At 48.8% G+C, this 15448-nt stretch overlaps 1 protein-coding gene across 2 annotated transcripts in view; it reads right to left on the reverse strand.

The window, feature by feature from the left end:
- Nucleotides 1-1482: 1482 nt before the first annotated feature.
- GATA4 (GATA binding protein 4) overlaps nt 1483-15448 on the reverse strand; it is a 53087-nt gene continuing 39121 nt past the window's right edge. Inside the window, exons 3-7 of one of the 2 annotated variants that reach the window (XM_080797569.1) lie at nt 11588-11754; nt 10261-10386; nt 6440-6527; nt 4757-4905; nt 1483-3341 (exon numbers count right to left, since the gene is read on the reverse strand). In XM_080797569.1, the coding sequence (XP_080653695.1) occupies nt 3159-3341; nt 4757-4905; nt 6440-6527; nt 10261-10386; nt 11588-11754 (713 nt within the window). In that variant the 3' untranslated portion in view covers nt 1483-3158. Of the gene's footprint in view, nt 3342-4756; nt 4906-6439; nt 6528-10260; nt 10387-11587; nt 11758-15448 lie in introns of both variants that reach the window. The other variant, XM_080797568.1, reaches the window with a different exon arrangement.

Genomic DNA, 15448 nt, shown 5'->3' on the forward strand with positions numbered 1-15448 from the left:
ATGCCATCGTTGAGAGAGCCCCCCCTCCCCCAACCTCCAGTCCTTCCACACCAGCCACTTCCCGCCCCTCGGGGATTGCATCCTTTAGAATATTCTGATTGATAGCAACTTGACCTCCTCTGGGGATGGATGTGATATGGAGAAGCAACCAAGTTGCTGGTAAGTAGGGAAGCTGAATCCAGCTTGCTGATACCATCTAAGCTGAAGAGCAAGTTATGACTCTATAAGGAATGAGGTTGTTCTGAAAGCCATTCCTAGGGGCCCTTGGGTGGCTCAGTCATTAAGCATCTGCCTTTGGCTCAGGTCATGATCCCAGGGTCTGGATTGAGCCCCCTGCATCGGGCTCTCTGCTCGGCCAGAAGCCTGCTTCTCCCTCACCCACTCCCCCTGCTTGTTCCCTCTCTTGATGTGTCTCTGTCAAAGAAATAAATAAAATCTTTAAAAAAGAAAAAAAAAAAAGCCATTCCTAAAGAGAAGTGGCAGATGTCTTCAGCAAAGACTTAGTCATCAGAAAACGTGTGCTTCCCAAAACCAGCATAAATCCTGTTAGGGTTTATGTTTTTGAATCTCTTGTTACTCGTAGTTGTCAGTCATCCACTACACGTTCTTCTGGATTATGCCTATGTTTACTTAGTAGGTTTAACTGTTCCTTAGCAAATTTAAAAGCTTTTCTAATTTTACATAAAATACTGGTTGTCCTAAGTTTTTTTCCCCTTACCTGCTCAGAAACAATGGGGGTGCTCTGAAAAGCCAAGGCCACAGTTGCCCGTGGGTTTGGCAAAAGCCAGGTGAGAGCAGCAGGTGGCCACTACAAATAGCTCTGAATGGGGGCAGGTTTGCTTGTGTGGGTCCCATCCCACAGGTACTGAGTCAGAGGGTGGCCTCAGGCCCACTGCCCCCACTCCTAGCCCACTTTTACAATGAAGTGATTAAGCCATTCTGTTGCCTAAGCAAGTGAAGACAAATGGATAAGGGACAAGTTTTCATTTCCTCTCTAGAAGCTGGTTTGGATCAAACCATAAAGAAGAAGTGGGCGAGGGCAAGAACAAGTTAGGGTGATCTTAAGCCAGGTGGGCTGGACAGACCACCGCCCTGAGCTCTGCCTCACGTCCCACCTTCCACCCCCCCACCCCCGCTGGCCCTGAGGAAAGCTCTAGAAATGGCCCCCTTCATTAGACAGCAACTGTTCGGCCAAAGGAACTTTAGTTAATGGCTGGCCCAACCCTCTATTAGGAAACCAAAGCCTAGAGGTTACCGGGCAAGGTGACAAACTAGTCAGTAGCAGGCCTGGGACGAGGGTTCTTTACACTAGGCACCGTCTCATACAGAAGTCCCGGCCAATCGCCATAAATGAGTGAAGGGAGAACACAATTTTGTGCAGTCTGTGGGCAGATCGGTGAAGGGGCCTCCGTGACTCGGGACTACCTCGCAAAGGGCGTCATCGAGCCTCCCAGTAATGACCTCTGAGGGAGGAGAAGGAAAAGAGGAGTACAGATGAATTTATTAGTTAAATACTGATTTTACAGCCATTTCACCTTAAGACAATGTTAACAGGTTTGTGGGTTAGGAAGGTACACGAGGGTGGCCTTCATGGAAGAAAGCGACGTAAATGATGATTAAAACAGAATCTTGGTTTAAAAATATTCTCTGCTACAGCCAGGAGGATTTGGGGGTTGGGAGCTGGGCCTCTTGGGGGAGAATGTAGGAAGGCCACAGTCAGCTATAGCTCTGCTGCTGAGGCCCAGGAAAGAGGAGTCTCTGTGAGCCCCAGCATCACGGGCAGGGACAGCAACATGGACAGAAGGCCAATTCCAGAAGAGCACAGGGCCGGAGGCTCCCTCAGGGCCCACCCTCGGTGTCTTCTCTGTCATCATCTTTCCATCTCAGTTCGGCTTTGTTGTGTTTGTTTGCTTTGATGTTGCAACATCCCGAGCCGAGCCGTTTGATTCCCGGACAAGAGACTCAGACTTCCTGCTGAGGAAAGGAAGCGGGTGCTGGAGCTCCACACCCCTTGGATGAACTTGGCCTGCTGTCTGACCAAGAGGCACGTCTCCACAGAACCAGAGCAGTGTCGGCGACATCCAAGTACAAGAGAGCCAGAATCCACGGAAAGCCCCCACCCGGCCCAGGGGCCGGCCCCAGCCCCGGGGAGACGGTATCTACCAGACATGCTCCCCGGAAGGATCTCAAGTCTTAGATGAGTGTTTGTCAAACTTGCTTTAGCAGCAGAACCTTTTTATACTTCCTCAGACCCTGACTGTGGGTGACAGGGTGGAAGAAGGATTTGGGGCACAGCTGAGGGGGAGGCTGCTGTGGCTAGACTGCCGAGCTCCTGTTTCGCAGAGCAAGATACCTGTTCAAGCTGAAGGCAGAGCTGAATCGCTCAGCAGTGGAGGGATTTTTATTTTCAGAGGCCTTGGGGGGTGAGGAGAAAGGACTGGAGGTTTGAGCCGAGAGCCAGGGAAAGGAACTTGGGAGAGGCAAAGTTGCCAAGGTGTGACCTGGCCAAGGCACACCTCGCAGTGGGTGAAGCAGCCCTCTCCTCCCTGTCCCCATGAAGCATTCAGTGGCATCGGGGCCACACCCGACGCTTCCGGGGTCAAGATTCAGTACTGAGAAATGCAGGGGTGTGCCAAGCCTGAAGGGGGAGTGCTGGACAGAGGCAGCAGCGGCCTGGAGGGGCTTGTTGCATCCACACACATGGTTCAGGCTGGACCAGAGGTCCCAGCGCCTAGCCCCTTCCACCCACCCTCAGAAACCCAGTGCTGGGAACACCATGGAAAAACCACCATCTCAGGCCACGGTGGTAGAAGGGTAGGGCAAGAGGACAGTGAGTCTCTTGCGGGGGAGAGGTGGGCGGAAAACAAGAGAGAAGTTTCTTAATCCACAGAAGGGGCTTAAATGTGCTCATGGTGAAGAGTGGGTTCTTCCAGGTCAGAGTCTGGGCTCTTCCCAGGAGCCCACCCTTGAAAAGGCATCTGATAAAATCCAACACCCACTTCCCCTAACCAAACTGTCAATTTCAAGTTTCTTCCCAGTTGTTCTTCTGGAGTCATTCCCCAACAGAACGGGCTGGCTCCTGGGGCCCCAGAGCCTCCTCTCTGCCGTCCTCCAAGTCCCAAGTCCGTGCAGGAATCTGAGGAGGGAAGGAGGTGACATTATGCAGTGATTATGTCCCCATGACTGTCAGCCAAGGCCAGACTGTTCCAAGGGTCCTGCTTGGAGCTGGGCTGCGGTGACTGGCTGACAGAAGCCGCGTAGCCTTGTGGGGAGAGCTTCAGGGCCGAGAGGACCGGGTGGATGGAGGGCCCGTGGCTGGACATCGCACTGACTGAGAACGTCTGTAAGCAAAAAGTACAAGATGAGCTCAATGGAATCATTCCTCAGGACTCAGGATGGGGAGGGTCTGGGCTGCGGAGGGGAGCCCCATGACACAGATGTCCCCAGGCTGGCTCCCCCGCCAGGAAAGGGATGAGAGGAGAGGACCCGAGGACAAGGTCAGGATAAGAAACCAAGCAGCACGTGTCTCGTTTTTCCAAATCCTGTGCCATGGGATGTGAAGGGTCTGTGTGATTCATTTGCTGCTTCTGAGCACTGGGACCCAGTAGGGTTGTGGATATTGTGGTTTCTCAGAAGGCTCTGATAGTTACATGGTTTTATCACCATCGGATCTCCATGCCCAGAAGGGGCTCCTGGCTCTCCTGGTTCTATGAGACCAGCTTCTTTACCTTGACAGTAAAAAGCTTTTTAGGATATAGCCTCCCTCAAGTGCACGTGGACAACAGATCAGGAGTAACGGGAAACAGTAACCAAGTGTGGGACTATCCTCATCCCAAACAGGGGAACCAAAGGGGGAAGGGGTTGGGGAGGGTAGGAATGCCGTCACATTCGAGAGAGCGAAATGACAGTATTGCTGACCCATCTTCAGGACACACGTTTGAGGCCAAAGCTGTAGCTGACCCTCATTAAATGGCACCCTGCCCATGACCTCCACACCAACCCTCCGTGCCCACCCACCCTGCCCCTTGTAGTTTCCACACCTTTGCCCGTGCCAGCAGGGTCATCTTCCTTCCCCTCCCCCTGTTAAAATCTATCTATCCTGAGGCCCCTGGGTGGCTCAGTCGTTAAGCGTCCGCCTTCCACTCAGGTCATGATCCCAGAGTCCTGGAATCGAGTCCCGGCATCCGTATTGGGCTTCCTGCTCAGTGGGGAGTCTGCTTCTCCCTCTGCCCCTCCCCCAGACTTGTGCTCTCTCTTGCGCTTGTTCTCTCTCTCTCAAATAAATAAATAAAATCTTAAAAAAACATCCATCCATCCTTCAAGGTGAAGGCCAAACCACCTCTCACTTAGGAGACAGGCTTGCCCAGAAAGCCCATGTGCCACATTGTATAGCCCGCTACAGTCATACGGCCATCCCTCAAGGCACACAGCCTGACTCAGGTTGTGGGTTGTGTCCCAATGTGTCCCTTCGCATTCCATGTGTCCAAACGTCCCAGCATGAAGGAGCTACTCAACATTTGTGTGTCACAGCTTTGTGCCCAAATCATCCTAACTTGATCAGATGTGTTAAAATAAACCCTTATGCAGACAACCCCTAGCCTCAGTGGGGCCTCAAGGCCACCAAGCAGCTCCTGCTGCCACCTGCTGGGGCCCACCTACAGCTCCCGTGTTCCAGTCCTGACCCAGCCACCTGGTCCTTGGCGGTGTACCACTGTCCCACTAGCGGTCCTATCCCCCCACCTGGGGAGGGGGGTACCTGGGACATGGAGCTGCTGTGCCCGTAGTGGGACGACAGCCCGGGCTCTGTCTTGATGGGACGCATCTCTTCGCTGCTGCTGGTGGCAGCGTTGCTGGAGTTGCTGGAGGCACTGCTGGCCGGAGGAAGGCTCTCACCACCCGAGGGACCTAGAATAAGGCAGAGTCAGGACACCCAGACCAGGGGCAGGGGCAAACGGATGGCAGTCCTTGGAGACAGCCAGGGTAGGTCCATGCTAACGGCGTTATTTATAGTTGCCGGGGAGGGAGGCAGGGTCCTTCATGAGTGCTGGGCAGCGGTTCTCAAAATGGGACACATGAAAATACCGGAATTTCAAGGGAACTTTCTCAAGGGATGGGCTCACCACCCCGGATTCCAAACCCTTGAGACCACATGTGTCTGAGGATTCAAAAGTGTCTGGATTTTAATACTGTATGTTATAGAATACTTCCAGTGGTGCCTGAGGCAACACCCCTTAATGAAATACATTCATGGTTCTGCAGCAAAACATGTGAATCTCAACACATGAGATAAATAAAGGCTATAAATAGTGGAATCTGTTCACATGAGGTTTTGCTGCCTCACCTGGCTCCCTGGATCCGGAATTTCAGAGATGGGGCTGTTCCCCTGAACTAAATGCTTGCTCTCCCTGTCCCTGCGGCATATAAGGTGATCACGTTCCCCAGGACACGGTGCTGTACTTCTACAACAGTGTGGACACAGGCAGAGAGGCAGAGGGCCACTGGGGTGAGACATGGAAAATTCTAGCAAGACTTACTGCCCGAAGGGGAAAGCATTGTGGAATCTGGGAAAGGATAACTTTGGCTATGGTTTCAGCAGTGGAAAGGGGAAATCTGTCTGTTTGTCATGCCTTAGATTAAAAGATAAAGTTCCCATCGGATCAGCTGATTTATTTTCTGTGCAATGGCAGTATTTCCCGTGAAATCTTTAATTGGGTAGCGGTGTTGAGGAGGGAGCACTCTTGATAGGAACATGAGTAGTCCTCACTCTTCACATAGAAACTGAGACGGTAAAGTGGCACCTGCGACGGAAGACGGACCCGGAAGTGTAAAAACTTGGGGTTTAATTCCAGGTCTACCCACTCACGGCTGTGTGACTCTAGCTAAGTTACTAACCTCTCTGCGCCTCAGTTTGCTCAGGACTAAAATGGGGATAATGAGTCATATGGGGAGATTTAAGGACCGATGAACTACTAATGGTAAAACAGCTTTCTAAAATGCTAGGTACTACAAGATGTTAACTGTGCATTGGCTTACAAATCAAGGCTTACTAATGGGGTCCTGTCTTCCTAGATCCCAGTTATCTCAAGGAGAACATAAAGGAACGGAGCTCTTGAATGGCCGGCCGCAGCACAGAAGACGGAGGGACAAGTAGTGTTCTTTTCTGTTTCCGGCCCCCAACCGGTCCAGCTGGCCCACTAGTGCCTTTGTAACTGGCAGTCATCATGCACCTTGAATTGAGCCTTCTTTAAAAGCTCCCCAGATGTTGCATGGTGGTGCTACTTCTCCCTGGGTTATCATTCTGTCCTGAGTAGTGGGGGCTGCACAATGCTCTCATGCCTCACTAGCCTGGGCTGGCCCACCCAGCCAAGAAAACCTGGTTTTCACATACACCGAGGGCCCCGGAGTTAGTCATACAATTACACACAATTCTTTTCCTCACCTGCCGGTGTCTTAGATTTATTAAGGTTCTTGGGCTTCCGTTTTCTGGTCTGAATCCCCTCTTTCCGCATTGCAAGAGGCCTTGGGACCTAGAGGGTTACAAGTCAATATATATGTTTTTCCACTAATACATGATCTGCTACAGTATTTAAACATGCACACACACTATGAGAAGGCAACATCTAAGCAATTCCTCTACAAACCTGGGGGCTAGGACTAGGTGAGTCAGCCCCTGGCACACCTGGAGAAAGAAATCAAATATGTATTGAGCTCCTATACTACATGCTGTGTTACACTCACCCTAGAGAAACAGAGGCATAAACACACCATTCCTTCCCTCCAGAGTTTCAGTTGACTGGGAAAGACAGACAAGCAGGAAACAACCAAACTCATAGGTGATGTGGGAGAATGGAGAAGAAACACTAAACTGTGTCCCCAGCTGGGGAGGAGGGGAAGTGGTACATGACCATATCAATGAAGGCTTCACTCAGGAGGTGATGCCGAAGTTATGGGAGGTCGGCAAGTAGACAAGGGGCAGGCATTTCAGGCAGCAGGAACAGTATTTGCAAAAACCTTTAGTTTATCAGCAAAATCAGGACACGATGAAAAGGAAAAGGGGGTGCTATTAATAATTATGCCAAGAAAATAGGCAGACACTGGGCCAGCCCCAGTGAATTGAGAGTTCAAGTCACTCTACTTAGAGCAGTTCAGCACTGCGTTAAGTCTGGTTGGAGCCAAACGTGGTCTTTCCGTGGGTGGTGGTGAGCAACAAGAGATCATGTTGGGGAGACTGCCCTGTGGCCAGGTTCTGAGATAAACTGTCCATGGACAACACTTCTATTGCACTGACTTCTCATAAACAAGCAGTGACTGTCAAGTGTCATGCTCTTGAACCACGCACAAGTGCCTAGACAACAGTCTGGGGAAGAGGCTTGCTAGATCATCTTTCAAGTATTTTTAAATAGCATGCCTTCCCCACATTTGGTTCTTAGGCCAGGCCAACCAAATCTTTTAACTCCTGGTCTGTGCTTGTCTCCTGGATGGGACTCATAAAGGCCATGCTTGAAATATTGAAAGAAAAGTAATTACCCACTTCAGAAATTAAACATGGAATGGTTAAGGGGTACCTGGGTGGCTCAGTGGGTTAAAGCCTCTGCCTTCAGCTCAGGTCATGATCCCAGGGTCCTGGGATTGAGCCCCACATCGGGCTCTCTGCTCAGTGGGGAGTCTGCTTCCTCCCCTCTCTCTCTGCCTGCCTCTCTGCCTACTTGTGATCTCTGTCAAATAAATAAATAAAATCTTAAAAAAACAAAACAACAACAACAAAAAACCCCAAACCATGGAATGGTTAAGAGAAATGCAGCCAGTTAGGTGAACTTGAACCTGCCTTCTGGTCAACTGACAGTTGGATCCAACAGTATTCCCACCTTTGGAGGAAAGTGTCCTCTCCTCTCTCTAGCCCCCCACCCTGACTTTGGCCCACCTGAAGTCCATCCTGACCTCAGAAGAATATAGCCACCAACCACAATACTTTAAAAAAAATTCTGTAAAATACATATAACATAAAATCTATCATCTCAAGCCTTTCTAGTAGTGTTAAGGATATTCACGATGTCATGCAACCATCACCACCATCTGTCTCCAGATCACTTCTCATCTTGAAAACTGAAACTCTGTCTTCATTAAACACAAACTCCCTATTTCCCCGTCTGCCAGTCCCTGGCAGCCCCTATTCTACTTTCTGTCTCTATGAGTTTGATTAGTCTGGGTACCTCGTATAAGTAGAATCACATGAAACTTGTCCTTTTGTGACTGACTTCTTTCACTTAGCATGATGACTTCAAGGTTCATCCACCTGGTACTGTGTGTCTGGACATATGTCAGTCAGCCTTTTAAAGGCTGACTGGTAATCATTTGCATGGACAGACCACATTTTGCTTACCCAACCGTGGACACTTGGGTTGCTTTCACCTTTGGCTATTTTGAATAATGCTACTGTGGACATGAGGACACGCATACCTGTCCAAGGCTCTGCTTTCCATTCTTTTTGGATCTATACCCAGAAGTGGGATTGCAGGGTCATATGCTAATTCTATTTTTTAATTTTTTAAAGACAAAATCTTTTTAATACCTGCATAATATTCCTTTCCCCATTTCTTCTACCATTCCCCTATTGAAGAACATGAGTTTCTTCAACCATTTCCTACTGAAGGATTTTTTTCCCTCCATTCTCTCTATCACAGTGACTCAACAAACATCCTTGATAAACTTTTCTGCAGAAAGAAGTATATTTTCTTATGACTGGTCTTAACTATATTTTGGCTATTTTTTTCTTTCTCACTAACAAGAAAACATGGTACACGTCTCATGATGAGCACTGAATAACTGACAGAATTGTTGGATCACTGGGGCGCCTCGGTGGCACAGTGGGTTAAGTGTCTGACTCTTGGTTTTGGCTCAAGTCATGACCTCAGGGTCATGAGATCAAGCCCTATGTTGGCGCAGGCTCCCTGCTCAGCACAGGGTCTGCTTAATATTCTCTCTCCCTTTCCCTCTACCCCTCCCCTCACTCAAATAAACTAAAAAAAAAAAACAAAAAAAACACAACCTGTTGAATCACTATATTGCACACCTGAAACTAAAATAATACCGTATGTTAACTACACTGGAATTAAAACTAAAAAACTAATTTAAAAAAAGAAAGAAAACACGAAAAGATTCATGAAGGCTAAGGTAGTAATGCCCCCTCCATCCCTCCATCATCAGTCCTGTCCTATGGGGCAACTGGAGGACCGGCCTCTTACGTTTCTTACACTTGAAAACATCTGCCAACATGTGTGCACACATACAGATCTACACATGTATGCACATGTGTGCTCATCCATCCATCCATCTGTATCTGTCTGTGTTTAACACACCCACACCCCCATAGTATGGGGGCATAGTACGTATATTACTTCGCAATGTGTTTTTTTGTTACTCCAAGTCAAGACACATGGCTCTAATTTGGTATTTCTTTAAATTTCTGCACAATATTCCCCATCATAGTATTGCCACAATTTAATCAACCATTCCTTTGTGAGGCTTTAGGATGGTTTCTAGTTTTTGCCAGTACAAATACTGCAGCAATAAACAGTTCAAACATCATTACATACTGATTCTTTTATTGTTTTACAGGCTAGTTTCCCAAAAGCAGAGCTGCTGGTCAAAAGACATGTGTGTTTTTTATCCTTAATAAGTACTGCCAGGGACACCCGGGTGGCTCAGTTCATTGGGCATCAGACTCCTGATTTCTGCTCAGGTCATGATCTCAGGGTCCTGGGATCAAGCACCACATTGGGCTCCTTGCTCAGCAGGGAAGTCTGCTTCTCCCTCTCCCTCCATCTGCCACTCCCCCTGCTTGAGTGTTCTCTGTGTGTGTGTGTGTGTGTCAAATAAACAAAATCTTTAAAAAAAAAAAAAAAAAAAGTACTGCAAGGGAAATTTCCCAATGAACACTTGCAGTAAGTCACATGCCAATCAATACCATAAGAGAGCATTCCCCCAAATCTACACCAGCCTTTGACCACGCCGGCTCCAGAGCTCGGACTCCCAGCCTCTAGGAATGTGGAAATAAATGTCTGTTGTATACAAGCCACTGGGTCTGCGGTGCTTTATGGCAGCCCACACGGTCCAACACAGCCTGTAATGTTCCTTCCAAATCTCAGTGTCTTTGCAGAGAGGGCAACGATGATGTCAAGTCTGCAAGTGGGAGGACCAGTGAGAGCTAGGGGATGGGAACGCCAGTGCGGCTGGGGGGCGGGGGCGGGGTGGGCTACTCACGCCATGGAGCTTCATGTAGAGGCCGCAGGCATTGCACACCGGCTCACCCTCAGCGTTGCGGCGCCACAGCGTGGTGGTGGTGGTCTGGCAGTTGGCACAGGACAGGCCCACCCGGCGAGAAGCCGACTGCAACAGAGAAGCAGACCCTTCATGTCCAAGCGGAAGGCCCGCTGCTGCTTTTAGGTCAGGGGGAGCCCCGAGGGGCTGGCCTGCCCTGAGTGGGTGGCAAGGTCATCTGGCAGAGCCCTGAAGGAGAACCTCCCAGCGGCTGAAGAGCCAGATTCTCCCCTCACGTTAGCCCCTCCTGGCTGGGAGGGGGGGAGAACAGGGACTTCAGCGGCAGGAGGACAGTGAATTCTAACCCTCACTGACATTAGTGGCATATCAGTCATTCCTCAGACAGGGCCCTGGGGGCAGAAAAGCTTTCCTCAAAAGTAGAATAAATGTGAGGAAGAATTGCTGCATTCAAGTGTCATCAGGGGCTGGATGGGCCTCGGGACCCCAGGAAAGTTAACCGTCAGGGCTTAACCTCTCTGTTCCTCCCTCCCTAATACACATGAAGCCTAGTTCGTGTTGGCCCAAATCAAATTATACTAGAAAAGACCACAGAGCCAAGAACCAAAAACCCCATTACAAACCTTCCCAGCCATAGGGCCCAGCACACCCTGCTTAATCTCCCCCTGGGCTTTGGGTTTTATTAACCCATCAGCTGAAAACAGGGTAAGGAAGAGTTCCCCTTCCTCGTGGGGTTGATGTGAAAACAGGAGATGTCCAAGGCAAGACTGGACTGGGAACCAGGAAGCCCGGACTCTGGTTCCAGATGGGAGACTCGGTGTCCCTGTGACTGTGGGCAAGGCTGTTGGCTGTGCTGAGCCTCACTTTTCACGTCTGCATAACGAAGGGCTTAAACTAGACGGTCTGGAACATCCTTGCAGCTGGAGCTAACTCTAAAGGTATCAGAAATTACTGCGTTGCCACCCACCCACACCTTCTTTTTGAAAGATGACTTGAGGGATGCCTGGGGGGCTCAGTCGGTTAAGTCTCTGCCTATGGCTCAGGTCAGGATCCCGGAGTCCCAAGATCGAGCTCCACCTTGTGGGGCTCCCTGCTCAGCGGGGTGTCTGCTCCTCTCTCTCCCTCTGCCCCACCCCTTGCTTGTGCTCAATCTCTCTCAAATAAATAAATAAAATATTTTTTAAAAACTTAAAAAAATAATAAAAAAGATGACCTGAAGTCCAAAATTCAGACCCACCAAGCGTGAGCCCCGATGCCAGGTGCCGAGAGAGGGAGAGACTGGCGGACTTGAGCAGTTGGGGTCCGTGCTTACCAGCCGGCGCTGGGGTTTGATCAGGGGCCGGTTGATGCCGTTCATCTTGTGGTAGAGGCCGCAGGCGTTGCACAGGTAATGCCCCGTCCCGTCGCGCCTCCAGAGCGGGGTGGACATGGCCCCACAGTTGACACACTCCCTGCCTTCCGAGAAGTCATCAAACATATCTACTGGGTGGAAAAGAAGACGGAGGATTACTTCTTCCTGTCTGTGCCCAGAAACCTTAACATCAGAGAATCCAGAGGCCGAGGACATGATGCTCTCTCCTTGCAAGGAGTACAAGGTGGATCAGCTCGGGGGGCCTCCCTTTTCCGGGCTCGGACCTCAAGCACTGGAGGCTCAGCTCACAGGACTGTCAGGGGAAGTAGACAGTCGTACTCCTGGGCATCGCAGGCAGTCGCAGCAAGGCTCTCCCTGGTCACGAGGAAAGGAAGACTCGGCCAGCGACCGCCAGCAGCCTGCATTTTCGTCCCTCTCGCTCCTTCAGAGCCCCCAGCCCTGAGGTTCTCACCCAACACTGAATTCCGCCCAGACCTTTCTCCTCTCTTTTTTCCCTTCAAAATTGAGATTCCTTTTCGCTTTCAATAAAAATATGAAAACAACCAAAAGATTTACTCCAGAAAATTTAGAAAATAAAATGCGTAAAGAAAATACAAATGGGGGCGCCTGGGTGGCTCAGGCATTAAGCATCTGCCTTGGGCTCAGGTCATGATCCCAGGGTCCTGGGATGGAGCCCTGCATCAGGCTCTCTGCTCAGCGGGAAGCCTGCTTCTCCCTCTCCCACTCCCCCTGCTTGTGTTCCCTCTCTTGCTGTGTTTCTCTCTGTCAAATAAAAACAAAGAAAATATAAATTATATGTAATCCTCTGATTCCAAGATCACCAGTGTTATTAACCTTTTGTTCTATTCTAACTTTTGCAATACTTCATGTCTTGACACATACTTTGCCTAATCGAGGTCAAGCTACATAATTTTGAGCCCATTTTTTTCACATGATACCAAGGCATTTTCCCCAAATTAGAAATTTTTCATCAACTCATTTTAGCATAGTACGGAATCCCATCATATCAATGTGCCATCCTTCATTATCATTAAACTTTTAATCTCTACCCAGTTTCTGCTCATTTTGTGCACAATTCTTAGCATTTCTGCCTATTCCTTAGGATACTCCCCTAGGAGTAGAATTACTGAACCAAAGGGACTATATTTTTGGAAAAACTTTTTGAAATTTTCAAACTGCCCTGCAAAAAGGGCTGTGATTCATTTTCGCTCATTTTTGTCATTTCAGCGTATCTGTATGATATGCCGTATCAGAGTTTGACAGTTTTTCCTGCTTATTGGTCCATAAAATACAGGTCCATATTGCAAGCAACAGTGACTTAGGGTCACTCACTTCCCCGGGCACACTGTCACCACTCTCAGTCTCCTACACTCACTCACCCCCCCACCTCTATTGTCCAGGTCTATAGAATTTTACAATTGACAAATTTCACTCATGCCCATTGCAGTTGCCCTGCTGAGATAGGCTGGGCCAGGTTTCTTATTCTGTATGATCTGTATAAAGCCTGGCTCAAAACTTCCAGAAATCTCCCTGACTCCATATACACCGCTTCCTATTTTGAAAAATATTTTATATTCCACCCAGATTTTCTGTCCCTAAATGCAGCTACCCTGGTATTTGGACTGTTCTTGTCCTACTACCAGAGGCAAGAGTGGATTCCTCTCTCATAACAGGGTGGGGGATACTTGGAGAGGAGGGGTTTTAAGAGCTCTCCCTCCACCAGGACCTAGCACTGGGTTTTAAGGTCACACATTCTGCTAGGACTGTGGCCCAGTTACTTGCTGTAAGGGAACGTGGGCTGAAGAAGAGGATGGTGGGGGGCCCTCCCTCAACTCTGGGTACACAAACAGTCATTTGCACCTGCAAACAAGTAGCTGTGTGTCCACACCGAGTCAACAATGTGCAGGTGTGAGGGGCTATTTGCTCAGGCCAGGGAGCTGAGCACACACCGGTCACAAGAGAGGCTATTTTTGCACCTGGGTCACACTGAGAACCCTCCAGCAAGGTCACCTGCTTTCAGAGTCGCATACAAAACGACAACTCCCGTCCCAGTTTGCTTCTCTGAGCCAGGGTGAGGCCAGGAATGAGCCCGCACACCACCCTCGCCACCATCATAGCCACCTCCACCTCCAAACCCGCAAGTGCTGCCCTTGCCCGGAGCCAGTCAACCCTGTTCACGGGGAGTTCACAGAAGGACCTTGGAGCAAGGAGAGGCACTTGCAATGTCGTCTTTTGGGCGGGTGTTTGCAATGAACACTAGATGGCACTCCAGCCTCAAAATTGAACTAATACATGGTCTTCGAGCCTAAATCGTGCTTGGGAATGGAGGACTGTTTCAGATCATTTTCCCAGGCCAAAGCTAATGCAACCCCTCCTGTTCCGTTGGCTTTTTGTTGTTGTTTTGTTTTTGTTTTTGTTTTTAATTATGGAAAGGTTTAAACACACTCAAAAGTGGACAGGATGAACTCTTATTGAATCATCATCCAGTCTCCAACAATTTGTGGCCAGTCTTTTCCCATGGATCTCTCCACCCTCTCTCCTCCATCCTGAATAATGGAAGGAAATCCCAGACACTCTACCATTTCATTCATAAATATTCCAGTATGTAGGTCTCACAGATAAAGAATCACACTCTCCTCCTTTTAAAGATAGCAAACCAGGGGTCGCTGGGTGGCTCAGCCGGTCACGCATCTGCCTCTCGGGGTCCTGGGATGAGTTCTGCACGGGGCTCCCTGCTCAGTGGGGAGTCTGCTTCTCCCTCTGCCCCTCCTCCCTGCTCATGCGCTCTCTTAAGTCTCAAATAAATTAATAAAACCTTTTTGAAAATACCTAAAAAAAAAAAAAGTTAGACAAACCGGCTTCTTTCCCATGTTCTAGTTTATCTCAAGACCCTAGAAACAAAAACCTCATAATCTGGTCCTCTTTTGGAGGGGAGATCTCCTCTTCTCTTTACACTTCTGGTTTTATATGCAGGGGCAGAAACTCATCGAAGAGGCCATCCTGGCAATTACAGGTTTCTCTGTTACTTACTGGCCTTATTGAAACCCTGTCACAAAGGTTTGCCTTAGAAATTCCTTCACGTTTGCCTCACAGAATAGGTTACATTCAAGGCAATTATTTTACTGGCCAGGAAAAGGCCCTGGAGGTTGGCAAATATGTATTTGTCACTAACAAATATTTACTGAGCATCTGCTATTTAAGCACTCTGATAGATGTTCCAAAAGCTAAGAGGGAAACTTATTCTCAGAAGGCTAATAACCGAGTTGGGCAAATTGGGCCAAAATACCAATAATGGGTTAATAATGCTCAACTCATTTTCAGAACACACCTTAACCAAGCTGGGATTTGTATGGCAGATATTTCTTGTCTAGGGTGGCAAGTGCAGAAGTCAGGCCCATATTAAAGGGTCTGGTGTTAATGACAGTAGCCAAAGGAAAAAACGGGATAGGAGGTCAAGGCCATGGTTACTCAAGGCACCCTGTCAGATGTACCCAGTCTCTCTACAGTCTACTATCCCTCCAAATCTACAGAAGTTTCCATGTTTTCTACCAGAAAGGCTTGCCATCCAACCTACTCAACAACATGTTACAGAAGTTTAAATGATTATTACGAAGACACGGTAACAGGTAAAAATCGAGGAAAATGTTTAGCCCTCACCTTAAATGAAAAGGGCAATACATAAACTGCTAGGACCACCCTCATGGCAGCTAAGGCCCCCAGGGAGGAGGGAGTTTTTGGTAGACTAGCTATTAAAAAGTGGACTTTTCTTTCTTAAAAATGCCATTCTGGAATGCCATAGTT

This window comes from Martes martes (genome assembly GCF_963455335.1).
Source record: "Martes martes genome assembly, chromosome: 2".
Lineage (NCBI taxonomy): Eukaryota > Metazoa > Chordata > Mammalia > Carnivora > Mustelidae > Martes > Martes martes.